The sequence below is a fragment of the Coenobita brevimanus genome, chromosome 11, assembly GCF_032717465.1.
Source record: "Coenobita brevimanus isolate Jiangsu-jjx chromosome 11, ASM3271746v2, whole genome shotgun sequence".
Taxonomy (NCBI): Eukaryota; Metazoa; Arthropoda; class Malacostraca; order Decapoda; family Coenobitidae; genus Coenobita; species Coenobita brevimanus.
Window position 1 is genome coordinate 11,327,953 of NC_136964.1, and position 14,331 is coordinate 11,342,283.

The window sequence follows — 14,331 nt, forward strand, 5'->3', positions numbered from 1 at the left end:
ATGTGAGGTAGGTGGAAGGGGGGAGAGGCAAGGGCCGGGAGACCGAAGATGAGATGGAGGGATGGAATAGAGGGGTATATGTGAGGGCGAAATGGCAGGAGACAGGGCAACATGATGGCGAACTGTTTGTGGCCATCTTTGAAAAATGTGGCCAACCCCTTGCGGAATTAGGGCGTCTGGCTATAGACAGGGTTAGTGTTAGTTGGAGATTTTAAAACTTAGCAATATCGTGGCGGTGATTGAGCGCAAGTTTAGCTGTTGTTGTGAATGAAGGCGTTGGCAACCCTGATCCGGCCTGGTGTGTTTACTAAGCTGTGTCCGGATGTACTCGCTGCCACAATCCCTTATCATGAGGCTATACACGAGCTAGAAGTGGCCTGGGGTGCAACATAAGGCTTCCCGTGCAACACTGAAGGTACGTGGGGATAATACGAGGGTTAAATAAGTGTAAATGTAGCTGGGAGAAGTGAGCTGCCTTCCATCTCACCAGCTCCCCAGCCTCGCTTTAACCCTATGTTACTTATTTTAAAATTTCAGATGCTGTTAATAACCTTCCATGGACAGAATCATTAGTTCTTTGACAGAATTTAATACCTGAAAGCGTCCATAGCTGCTAAAAGAAAGTGAATTAGTTTTTAAGAAGTGTTATGAGATGTTTACCAGCTTTTCTCGGAACAATATATTCTTTGCCTTCTCTGTATTAAGACTCAAGTGCATCTTACTAGGAAAGGAATTACACATTACCTCATAGACTTTTGTGTGACTTTGAATCAGGCAAAATGTGTTGTTGGAATAAAGTAGGTTTTTAAGCATAGAGTTACATTGTGTTTCGTTAGAGTTATTGTGGGTAGTATTTTGGATTTACACCCATCTGATGGACATAAATTAATATGTTCCCTAATTAAGTTTATGCAGTTTCAAGCAGTTACTCTTCTTTACACACTTGTCACAAATACACTTTCATTCATACATAGTAAATAAAGAAGGAGGGTGGTGTTGTGTTTCCTAAGACAGCCTATGTGTGTACTGGTTGAATATGAATGTTTAAATATCAGGCCCGTTACTGATCACTAACTGGGCAATATATGCTATTTATCTTTAGCCAGATGCCATAATCTCGTACAAGGTGGCCGTTTGGCTTTGGGTTAGTTATTTTACGGGGAGGGGCATGAACCTTCTGCCAACCCACTTGTTGACACGTAAACAACACGTATGGGTAGGCTATATGGTTACCACCCAGCATTGTAACTGGTTTCCTGACAAAGGAAACCATTATGCTTGTCACTCAATGTAAAGCCACCTGAAAAGGAAAGAAGTTATAGAAAGTGACAGGAAAGATGGGAGAAATAGGAAGAGAGGAGGGAGGCCTAGAAAAAGAATGATAAAGGTGAAAAAAGAATATTGCGACAACGGATAATTGAGAGTTTACTGTATTAATTTTAGTGTCTGTTAGTCGCGTGGGTACAATTTTAACTTATAGGCGTCACCAGAAGAAGATTTTTTTTTTTTTTTTTTTACGAGAAAATTATTTCCTATAATAATTGTACCTGACCATTCTTATCATGGTTTGGCCCTAACCTTTGTAACATGAGAGGAATGAATCTGTTATCTCTCTCTCTCTCTCTCTCTCTCTCTGTTTCTCTCATACTGTACTGTAATGGTGGTGTGAAATTCAGTGAGCTTTAGTCATGAGGCACGATCCAGTCTCCTTGGTTGCTAGTCATTTTATCCTCTAGTATGACTGCATCTGACCATTAACTAAGCTTTAAAGGGGTTATGGGTAGTCAGATGAAAATAGACAAACTTTAATGGCAGGAAGACTAAAGTTTAATAAGGTGTTTAAGAGTGAAGTGAAGATAAGTAATTAGTGTAGTGTTATATAGCCGTGTATGTTGTAATGATCTCATGGCTGATAAGATAAACCCTGACCTTGAATTCACTGATAAATCACCCGAGAATAAGAGAATATCACCTCGTCTTTCTATGTCTCCTGTGCTGGTCAGTTATTGTGGCAGGTTTTAAGATTTCAAGTCATGTTGTGGTGTTTGAGCATGAAGAGTGTTTATTTGTGGTTCCTGATGTGTTTGTCGTTACCCCATGCAGCGAAACGATTTGTTTTGTTGATGGAATTAGCCGATGTTTCTTTATCTGATAACCCAATCCCGGAAGTTGCGAAGGGAAAGTGACAAGCCTTCAGTAAGAGGCGGGCTTGTGTCGTTACCCTTTTACAGTTCCAGGAAACCGGTAAATTATTCAGCATAGCACCAGACTTGGATGTGATAAATGAGTGTTTGGGAAAGTAATGAGTGGAAGGGGACATAGAGGCATTGAAATAGATGGATGAAGTGTGTTTACCCAGATTTATGTAACCTCTTCCCCTCCCCCTTGTTTTTCATATTGTTTTTACCTGACATAGATCCCAAATTCCCTTTCAGCTCCTTGATGGCCTGGCTGGCATATTGGAGGATAAATTTGACTAGTAACCAGGGAGACCCATTTCTACCTCATAACTAAGGCTTATAGAATTTCTTGCAACCATGACTTTATATTGACGTTGTGAGAGTGGCCCAGTTCAGCCAGATGAAAACAAACCAGGTATAGAAATGATTGGTAGAATGACTGGATCCCACTGTTGTATGTGAAGTACCTTTATACTCACGTGAAAGTATCCAGGCTCAAAAAACATCATGCATTTCAAAATATACGTCTGAAGAGTCTGCAAACAGCTCTACTTGTGCATGTATTACTAATGGTTACCACACCTTGCATCATTGTAAAGGTATCTAAGCATTTCTCCATTGTTAGGCACACTGACCGATGAACTGATCTTGAATTTGTCCCTCTGTTGTCTTGTTTTTTGTTTTTTCCTGGAGGGAACAATCATATGGGTTTCTGGCCTCTGGTTCCTTCTTTCTTGCAGGATGTTATGCTCCAATTAAGCTAGTGGCAGATTTCAGTACAAAAACTTTCATACAGCACCGAGAACGTGGGCTTATCGGAGTGGAGCACCTTCATTACACCGAAGATATAAAATATTTGGAGGTGCTTTTGCCTGTGAGATGCAGTCAGGATTTTTGAAGAATTGGATGGAATGTCTGAGTGTGTAGTTCGTTTTTGGGGTGTCATTAAACACAATTTTCCTTGTCATTTTCTTCAGGTTGGTTGGAGCAGCAGGATGCGTGTGGTGGGGTTGGTGTCGGGTGGTAAGGACAGCTGCTACAACCTGCTGCAATGTGTTGCCGCTGGACACCAGATTGTTGCCCTCGCTAACTTGGCACCCAGTCGTGTCGGTCAGTATTACAGAGACAAAGAAGAATCCAGAGAGTGAGAGAGAGAGAGAGCCTACTTAGCCCTTGGACATTTGTACTAGTACTGTATGGCATTGTATTAACACATGTAAGTTAAAGTTGACAGTTTGGATGCTTCCCCTGTTGGTCATGCTTATGTCTTGCTTTGCCATGTGTTGTCATAGTGAAAGGGTTATAGATATTTCTTATTATATGTGTGTTTTCAGATGAACTTGACAGTTACATGTACCAGAGTGTTGGTCACATGGGAGTGTCAGTCTACGCAGAAGCCGTTGGTGTGCCTCTATATCGGCGGGTCATCCAGGGTACCTCACGTAACACCACCATCACATATAAACCCACTGAGGGGGATGAAGTGGAGGACCTATATCTTCTACTTAAGGAAGTTAAGGTGGGTTGGGATCACCCCAGAATAAAGTACTAGTTGTAGCCTAAGGTTCATCAGTGTGAACCTGGTGGACTGCCGGCAGCAGTTGCTCTTGTTGCAGTCCCCCATTTTAGGGGATTGGGAGGGAGCTGAATGATGTTATTACCACTAGGCAGCTGTGCATCATATTTATATCACTGTCACCATGTGAAGGTGTTCTCCAGCACTCAAAATGCAGTAAGCCGTCTTTATTAAGTCTTGATCTTTTATTTTAACATTGGTTGCACTTCAGAATACAATCATGCCCTGTTAAGATTTTTCAGGTTCACCACACATTATAGACAAAAACTGTTATAGTTCCATTGCTACCTATATAGCAAGCTGATTTACCAGTTTCTCCCAATATACTGTACAGTACCAAGCACATGGAAATAAATTGTTTTTTGGAACACATGCCAGACTGTCTTTACTTCCACTTTATTTTTTTTTATTTACTTTATTTAGTACTGATATAACCTACTGTACTTGACAGGAGAAGTGCTGTATTGATGCTGTGAGTGTCGGTGCCATTCTCTCTGACTACCAGAGGATCAGAGTAGAGAATGTGTAAGTTGCTCTTTGGAGATAAAATTGATTGCCTGAGATATGTACTGCATGTAAGATCACATGACAGAGAAGTGGCATATTTTTTTCTAGCTTTTTAGTTGGTGCTTTGATTATATGCTTTTTACCTGAATGCCAAGTTATAACACTAGATTAATACAGTTCTAGAATATGACTATATGATGTTAGGCATGAAGTGCTATGGGACGGATGTAGAGCCATAGCATTGTCTTTTTCTGTAACTGAGCCATGAGAAATAAGTTGCAAAAGACCAAAATGTAGACCAACGTAAGATGAAAAAACAATACCTAGCAGGATTATTGTTTTCTCAACCTGCCCCACCCCATCCTTAGGTGGGGGCATGGGTCAGGATGAAGTACATGAAGTAGGATTATGAAGATGGAAGTTTTCTGTGCATTATGGAAAAATATGTGCGTTTGTGTGCACTTCCAGGTGTAGTCGACTGGAGCTGGTGTGTTTGGCGTACATGTGGCGACGTGATCAGTCAGAGCTGCTTAGAGAAATGGTGGAGTGTGGGCTGGAGGCCATTATAATTAAGGTTGCGTGTATTGGACTTGAGCCAAAGAAACACCTCGGTAAATCCATCTCACAAATGATCTCGTATCTAGAAACAATGGTAAGTTTTCAATTGTTTTATTATTTTTGTTTATTATCATGTATTTTTATTATTTTCCTATGTGTCAATAAATGGGTTGGTGGAGGGTTAGTGTCCCTCCCTATAAAACAACAAATTCAGACGGCCACCCCTTTTGGGATTATGGCAACTGGTTATAGATAGATAGATAGATTATTATTATTATTATTGTTTTCTTATGGAATTGGATGATTACCATTCAAGATGGTGCTTTCTCTTTAGTTTTATCATAATTTCCCACTTTCAGAATCTGTGTACAAACGTGCTTAGTAACCACACAGATAAACAGTAACCATTTTTAGCTGTGATATTATTTTCGCTGAACTGGTGGCCATACAGCACTGTGTGTCAGTAAAACTTCACTATGTTTTTATGAGTGAGAGGCAGTAGGTACTTCCACAATCACATTTTCCTTTGACAGCCTGTATCTTGCTCACCCCTTTGTAACAATCAGTTCTTTGCTATAATATGATGGTGTTGATGATGATGGTGGTGGTGGTGGTGATTATTTTAATGACTAATGATAGTGTTAATGTCAGAAACGAAAATGATGGTGATTGTAATGATAACCAGTGGTAATTATAATGCCATAATTGTATTGATGTTAATTTTGGTGGTTCCTCCATGCCAGAAAGAGAAATACCGAGTGAATGTGTGTGGAGAGGGTGGAGAGTACGAAACCTTTACCCTCGACTGTCCTGTCTTCAGAAAGCGGATTGTTATGTGAGTTGATGGTACTGAGATTTTTCCTTGCCTATTCTTTCTCTTTTCTTTCTTCCTTCCTTCTTTCCTTCCTTCCTTCCTTCTGCCCTTCCATTTTTCTACCTCCCTCCCTTCTTTTTCTTTCTGCAGCCACTCATCCATTTCTTGCCTTCTTTCCAGCTTTCCTTCCTCTCTTATGTTTTCCTTTCCTTCTGTCTGTTTATCCTTTCTCCATATTTGCTTTCCTCCTTCCTCCCTCTCCCTTCTTGTTCATTTCCTCTCCTTTTCTTTACTTTCTTTTCCTTTCCTTTCCTTTTCCCTTACCATTCTTCCTCTTTAGCCTGGATTGGGGAGCTTCAGCAAGTAGACTATTATCAATGATACCGATTTTGTCTTCCTCCTTGTTCCTCTCAGCCCTACCTTCCTCCCTCAGTTTGTCTTTCTTCCTTCTTTTTTTCTATCTATCTTCCCTCCATTCATCCTCCTTCCTTCCTATTATTTCATTCCTCCCTCCAGCCATCCAAACACTTTTATTACTGTATTATCTAACATACAATAGTGTGTGAATAGCATCAACACTAAACATAAACAATTCATTACCAAGTGTGCTATAACCTAATCTTAATTCTCCATTCAGACAGTAATAAGTCATCTTCAGTAGCCATACAATCCGCATATCAGTAAAAAATAAAACATCTATTTTTCAGACGAGAAACCGAACTAGTGGAAACTTCGGGAGATGTTGGCTACTTAAATCTGAACTCTTTAGAACTAGTAGATAAAGAGATTGTAAGTATGACTGGATTTTTATTTTTTGTATGTAATTTATGGTGTACTATGGATTATTATTATTATTTTATTATTGGTGATAGTGGTAGTAGTAGTAGTTAGTATTATGTGGATTTTATTGTACAGTATTTTATTTATTTTTTGATGCACTGTGCAGGATTACTATTATTATTAGTACAAGTATTAGTATTAGTAATAGTTCTTTATTTTATTTTATTTTTTGAAGCACAATGTACTGGTATAATATGCATTTCTTTTTACTGATGATGGTTACTGGTATTGATCTGTTCTTTTCCTAGCCTGAGAATGTGAGTCAGTATGATCTAGTGAAGGCAAGTGGTCTGCGTGGCCCCGAGGACTTCCTCTTGGACCTGAAACTAACGGAGGAGGAGCAACAGGCAGAGGACCAGGCCAAGGAGCTCCACATTGTACATGACTGTGATAACTCACAACACAGGTGAGGGGTGTGTTGGCTGATTCCAAACATATGTATGCATTCCCACTCTTATTCTGCTACTGGAGAGGGACTTAGCTTGTGCCAAATATACCGTAGTACACTAGTCTATTTATCTGTTTCTCTGTCTATGTATTTATAGCCAGATGCCTTAATCCTTTAAGGGGTGGCCACAAACAAATAGCCTCCATGTTGCCCTGTCCCATGCCATTTCGCTGCCCTATCCTCAACTTACACCCCCTTCTTTCATATACCTCTACTCCATCCCTCCATCTCATCCTTAGACTCCCCCTCCCTGTCCCCCCCTCCACCTCACTTATACCGGTACTGTACATGTTGTATTTATGTTCTTCCAAATAAAGTACTGTACAGGTATATCAGAAGCAGGATAGAAATATTTGTGATCTTTCTTTCTTTTTTTTCCCCCTCCGTAGCTGTGGTCCATTTGACGATGATCTAGTGACATCGCCAGAGGTTCCAGATGACCTTCACTGTGGTGTTGTGCGCACTACCACGGGCTTCACCTTTGCTGGCAGCGTGTCCGGCAATACAGCAGATGAAGCTATCGTTAAATTGAAAGGTAAAGATGTATGAGAATTGTGTGATTATTTTCTTTATTATCTTGATATTAAATTTTTGAGTTATTTGAGACTTAGATGTTTATTTTCTAGATGTGTAGATTTATTTTAAACTTTGATATATTCTTGCAATATAGGAGATGAAGCAGTTGTTAAGTTAAAAGATCTGAGATGTGTGAGAATTGTGTGTTTATATTCTTTTGTATCTTGATGCTTCTTTTTATTTCAAACTTGTAATTCTATATATTTTGTGTGTGAGAACTGTAAGTTTATTTTTTAATCCCCATCACTGAGGTGTGAAAGAGAACTGGGTGAACAGTGTCTCTCCCCTTCTTACAGAATACCTCTTGGGTGAAGAGATGGAACTACGCCACTTAGTGTGCGTGAAGATGTACGTACAGGACCTGACTGAGTATGTCCAGCTCAATAACCAGTATATCAAACACTTCTCTGTCAATCCCCCCGTTAGAGTTTGTGTAGAGGTAGGTAGCAGCCACACCCCACCATTTTGTATGCTAGTTCAGCCTTCAGTACAGTAGCAGTAGTAGATGTGACCTCAGGATCATTTGGATGTGAACCGAGGGGACTGCTGGCTGATTTGGCCTTTCTCGTGCATCCACCATCCCCTTTTGGGAGATAGGGGGGGCGCGGTAGCACAGTGGTAGCGCGCCGGACTCGTAATCGGGGGATTGCGAGTTCGAGCCTCGCCCGGGCTGCCGTGCCGGGAGTGGTAGCTCGCTCCTGTAACCCTAGCGGGGCTATATAGTCCAATACAGGGCTTAGCTCGGGGGAACTCCATTTCTCCCATTTTTTGGGAGATAGGATGGGAGTTGAGGGATGTTTGTATAACTTGGCTATATCAGTGCCAGCACATAATGTCCCTTTCCAACACCCTGGTATAAAGTACACACCCTCAGTACTTGTTGTTGTTGTACAGTAAGTCCTCGTTATAAATCACAGATCAGATCGGATATAGCCAATTTGTATCACGTTTCATCTCGGCATTCCCCATAGTCAGATCAGCCATGGTGGAACAGATATTTTCTGTTGTATTGTTTATAAAGACTCCAACATGCTTCCATGCATCAGCCTTTGTCACCTAATGGTGACTCTTGACACTGCTTCATCTCTGGCAGCCTCCCTCTTGAGTCCCTGATCACTGAGGGCACACTCTATCACCTTGTCCAGGGCCTTTTTAAGTCTGCCTCGTGAGGCTTTACCCTCGACGTTCACACTTCTTGCCTGGACTGGATTATTACTTCCCAACAATTGCTGAAAAGTGCTGGGAAAAAATTCATCTGATATGTATACTGTAGTAAGATTTGTAACAACGTATTCCAAATTATCATAACTACAAATGTGGGAAACCAGCATATCAGCTAATAGTAACAGTGGAGCTTTGATATGCAATTTTTCTGAAATATGTGATGTACTTAATAACACAAATAAGGTAAAAAGAAAAATAAAATAAAAATAAAAAGGACTTGCTGTACCATATTGTACCTATTATATTTTTTGCATAGATAATTTTGTGGTCCATATCACTGGGTGGCAGTGTTGATAGTTCACATTTTATATTTTATTTTCCCTCTTGATAGTATCCACCAGTGTGTAAGTCTAATCAGTTTTGTTTTGACATATTGTTGGCGTATGAATGAATTTTGCTGGCTATTCTTGTTACCTCCATTTAGTCTGGGTTTAGTCTGCTTAAAATACTGATTTGCATTGCTGGTAGTGAAAGGATTTATGTCTGCAGTAATAACTAATTTTGGACATTTATATTTAGCAGGTAGTAGGTGGTTGGCTACCATCGACCCTGGGAGGTACTACCATGAGAGTGGTGTGTGGCTGCAAACCTGGTAGCTATCCACACAGTCATCACTCTCAGGCAGGGAACTCAGCCACAAGTACACGAGAGTCAAAGTCCAGGCTGAGACTCTCAGACTAGTACAATTCTTACTAAACGTCTCTTATTTTCTCTTTCCCAATATTTCAACAGCTGTTATGAAGCAGTCACTTGGTTTTGGCACTCAGTAAGAACCCTGAGGTAAAATGATGTCTCTCATCAATGTGAGGCAGATCAACTGTTGTACTGAGAATTGCATAGGTGTACAGTGCATTTATTTTTTCCTTTGTCTTTTCTGAGACGTTCTGTCATGATTTTATTTTGTATAGTGTTTACTGGTTAGTGGTAGGTGAGGGCAGCCATTATCCACTTACTCAGTGTAGTGTTACATACAGGTGACTACAGTGAGAAACAGTCCAGATGATTTCCTATATTCCAGGACACCATTTACATTGGGGGATAGCCATGTAATGAAGAAAGGGGCATCCAGTGGTCTAGTGATGTACTGCATTTGGAAGGGGGATAGTTGAGCTTTATTGCTCACATAATGCCACTTAAGGGTCAGTGACTGGACACCCATGCCTTAGTCTAGATTTAGTAGCCAAGCTGTAGGGTGCAATTCAGATCAAAATAAACAGTAAAGGTTTAGATGATCAATGGATTGATAGTTAATGATTACCTTTGTTCATGTATGTCAGGTTCCACTGCCCAGTGATGTGCGTGTACAGCTTGACGTGTGTGGGTGGAAACAGAGCCACGTGACCACCGAGGATGATAATGACCAGATCCACCCCACCTCACGCACCACCATGCACGTCCAAGGCATCTCTCACTGGGCACCCGCTAATATTGGACCATACAGTCAAGCCGTCAAGGTAGCTACTCTTTCTTAATAGAGGAGACCCCAATTTACACTGGACTGATTTGCACTAAACACCTTTGGATGAAAAGATAAGCCCTGACCTGGCCCAGTAAACATTGGGGGGTGGCGAATTCTGCACATTACTTTTTATAATGTACATCTTCATATTATTTAAATAGATTGCATCAGTAATATACAAGAGGATGTTGTGATGTCTGTGAGAGTGGGGGCAGTGTTGGAAGAGACAGTCCTTATGTGTTATGGAAGAAGAGAGTGGATCAGTGTATTGTTGAAAGAGAAAGGGAGGAGTGTGTGAGAGAGGTGTGTAAGGATTAGGTAGCATGGTGTTTCTGTCATGGCCATCATCTGTATAGGGGTTGCCAGGAAGGAGCAAGAATTTGGAGATGATGTGTGGAAGAAATTAGTAAGCAGATGTTTTAATGTGTCACTTCAAATATGGGTCAGAGTAGATGATCCATTACAACAAGTGAAAATATTGGATGGGAGAGAGCTGTAACCTGTCTCTCTCTCCCACCCAGCATTTCCACATGGCTCAAAGTATATTTCTCACATCAGGTTGGTAGTGTGGTGATGGTGGCAGGTATGATCGGACTGGTGCCTGGTACACTGCAGGTGGTGAGTGGTGGTGTGGAAGTAGAGGCTCGGCTGTCTCTACGGCACGTCTCCAGAGTCATCACAGCAGTGGCGCCATCAGCGGATATCAGGGCAGTTGTGCAGGTGGGTAGGGGTGCCAAGTACGGTACTGCCTCATTCACACACAAACAGCTAATTTTTCCCCACCCACAGGCATTTTCTTTCCTTTTATTTATCTGTTTCATGCATTCATTCAGTGTAAGGAAAAGGTAATACTGTGGCTGCATCCTTTTCATAACACTTCTTTGTGACTATCAGTATATTTTGGTGTTAATTTATTGTTACAGTTCAACATTTGTGATGGAGAGATGCAATTTTAGGCCCTTTCAATAAAAAAGAGTTTAATTTTCTCATAGTTTTTTGTATATTTTCATTGTGATGATGGTGAGGAGAAGGGTGATGAGGATGGTGATGATGAACCAAGTTTGTATCATTTGTATTTGTGATTTAGTGTGATGTGTACAGGGTGTATGTTTTGTGACTCGGCTGTGTGATGTTGGCCTAGCCCGGAGAATGATGGCGCGTTTGAGTGAGTCACAGATCTCCACTTATGTTGTGGTGCCAGCTCTTCCACGAGGTGCCTTGGTGGAGTGGCAGACGTGGGGATGCGTCGAGAACAGTAAATTTGAATGTAAGTATGAGGGTCAAGTTTATATGGCCCCCTGGGATCATTTTGTTTCGTTTATAAAGGTTCCAGTGTGCGTGCATGAGTCTGCCTTGGTCACCTAATGGCGGCTTTCCATGCTACACGATCTCTGGCAGCCTCCCTGTATAGTCCCTTATCCCTGAGGTCACACTCTTTGACCACATCCCAGGTCTTTTTTCTGTTCTACCTCTCGCAACCCTATCAATATTCACACTTCTCACTTTCTGCACCCAGCTGTCATCCCCCATCTTCTCCACATGCTCAGACCATCCCCTTTTTTATCATATTTTTGCAATCTTTTGACATTTATATTCAGCTTTGCCTAGACTTTAAAACTGGAGGGGTTAGATGTAGCCCAAATAATCCTCTTCAGTACCTGTGGAATTTCATAAGTGGAATCAAACTTGGGAATGCATTAAAAACAGTAAATTTGAATGTAAGTATGAGTAAAGGTGGTTGTTTGTTTAAGTAAGGTGTGTTTTACAAATTGTCATTATTATTATTTTTTTTATTTATTTATTTATTTTTTTTCAAATCTTGGTTTGGTACTGAAGAGGGATGCCTTCACCTGGTGGCACTGATATAAATGGGCAGTGGTGCTGCCTGGTTATACAAACATTCATCATCTCTCTCCTTCCCCCTTGAAAGGAGGATAACGGACTGCAAGAAGAGGGTAACTTGAGTGTGCATTCCATTGAACGTTTGTTCAGTCAAGCCTGGGGCAACGACTGCAGTTTCCAGTTAGGTTTATGTCCTAGTAGCGTAGTTTGTATTTGATATAGAAATAATTTTTCCTCTGAAAAGGTAGATTTCTGTTACCGGTACCTTACCAAGATAGTTTAACATGATTATCTCTTAGTCTCTTTGCCCTAAATGCACAGGAATATATTAAGGGAGCAGAATCAGAAATAACCCAGTAAGGAAGAGGTGTCAGTAAGCATCCTAATTGCACAAGAATACTGCTCGAAGACTTAGTTAACCTGTCCCCTCTCTTCTCTGCTTCAGACGAGGAGAAGGGTTACACGAGAGGAAATGTCAGTGTGAGGTTACGACGTCGATGGTACCATGACAATTCCATGGTTGCTGTCAACACCACTGCAAGTGAGTTTGGTGGTTGTCAGTTGAGTTTCTTAGCAGTTCTGTTCATGAGAAGATTAGCCCAGTTCTTAGGTTATTATTACAGCATTTTGTTAGCAATGAAACATTTAAGTCTGGATTTTTATGTCTGGGTGTTGGAGCTGGGATTTAGGGGGCCTGAATGGTGAGTGAATGAAAGTGTCACCTATGTATTTATTTGGGAAGAATTTTGGTTAAGTTCTTCTCAGCTTTCATGCTCACTAGACCATACCTAAACCCATCCTTACATAGGAAAAGAGGTCTGGATTATGATGATGATGATATTTGATTTTTTGTATTAATACGCATTTTATGATCTTCAAAGGTCGCATTTCATCTAGTGACTTGAGTACTTCAGTAATATCTTTATCACTTATCATTTAACAGGTTGTACTTCTTTTGACTAATAGATTTCTCATGTACAGTATATTCTTCATCTTGTTTGTAATTATGTTATCTGTATATGTGGTAGTCTTAAGTTCCTTCATCTAGTTATACAAGTGTAAGATTTGTATTTTTTAGTTTCATTTTATAATTACATTACTTATCCATTGTCTCCTGTCCCACTTTTTTTTTTTTTTTAGGTGGGATTGATTGTTATGATAATGATGTTACCGTACTTAGCTTTCGAGTGAATTGAGTACTTAAATACAACCTTCATATCCCTCATGGTACTGGAGAGGGACTTGAATTAATGCCGTAGGTATAACCAGACAGTTCTGATGCTTGGTCACACAGATGTCCCAAAGGAAGATGGTTGACAACAGGAGAGAGAGGCCAGGTTCAAGTTTTAAATAAGCCCAGGGCCAGACCACATCAACATTTACTTATTAATCAAATGCTTTATCTCCTCTACAGGCTGCGTTTCCTCGGATGACTTGAATTCCGAGATGCTGGAAGAAATACTCCAATACACGTTAACCAAGGCCGACGACACCATGCCCCTTGGCCTTACGTGTTACTACCGTAGTGGAGGCCTTTCGAGGACATTGCTCCACCAGGCCATCTCTCAGGCCATACCGCACCACTTAGCCTCGGTATCCCTGGTTCCCGTCCTTGCCGTCGAAGATAAACAAACGCTCTTGGCGGTCACGGCAACGCGGCATTGATCCTTCACACGCTTAGTAGATTTTTTCATGAAACCATTTTTATTGTGCTAGTGGCCACACCCGGTCTTTTTTAGGGTGTAAGAGTTTATGATGATGATGAACTAGTCCCAGATTTTTGAGGTTGTGATGATGCTGATGGGGTAAGGGATGATGATGGTGATGAGAATTAGGAAAAAGATGGTGATGATGATGATGATGACGATGATGATGATGGTGGTGGTGGTGGTGGTGGCAAAGAAGAACTAGTCCCAGATTTTTGAGATTGTGATGTTGGTGAGATAGGGACAGTGATGGTAATGAGGGTAAGGGATTAGATGATGATTATGATGACCTGCTGTTACTGCAATGGTAGTCTGTTGAGGACTTCGCTTCACCAGGCATTACCGCACCATGTAGCTTCGGTATAACTGGTTCCCGTCCTTGCCGTTGAAGGTAAACAAACTTTCTTCATGATTACGGCAACGCGGCATTGGTTCTTTACACGCTTAGTAGAATTTTTTGCTGAGATTTACTTTCTTGGAACTTTTTACTGCAGCAGTTACCACATATGAGATGAAGACATAGTCCTGTCCTTTTTTTTGGTTTGAATGAGGGTTTTAGTGATGATGGTGGGAGTGAGGGATGGTGATGATGGTGAGAGTG

General features: G+C 40.9%; 1 protein-coding gene across 1 annotated transcript; it reads left to right on the top strand.

Moving 5' to 3' along the window:
* The first annotated feature begins 304 nt into the window (after positions 1-304).
* LOC145412125 (uncharacterized) lies at positions 305-13,689 on the top strand. Its single transcript, XM_080282051.1, has 15 exons — positions 305-415; positions 3,158-3,290; positions 3,515-3,699; positions 4,208-4,281; positions 4,732-4,915; positions 5,565-5,656; positions 6,343-6,424; positions 6,724-6,881; positions 7,313-7,458; positions 7,796-7,938; positions 10,001-10,177; positions 10,741-10,902; positions 11,284-11,449; positions 12,470-12,565; positions 13,439-13,689. The coding sequence occupies exons 2-15, from the start codon at positions 3,176-3,178 to the stop codon at positions 13,687-13,689; spliced, it is 2,031 nt and encodes a 676-aa protein (XP_080138177.1). The 5' UTR covers positions 305-415; positions 3,158-3,175.
* The last annotated feature ends 642 nt before the right edge of the window (positions 13,690-14,331 follow it).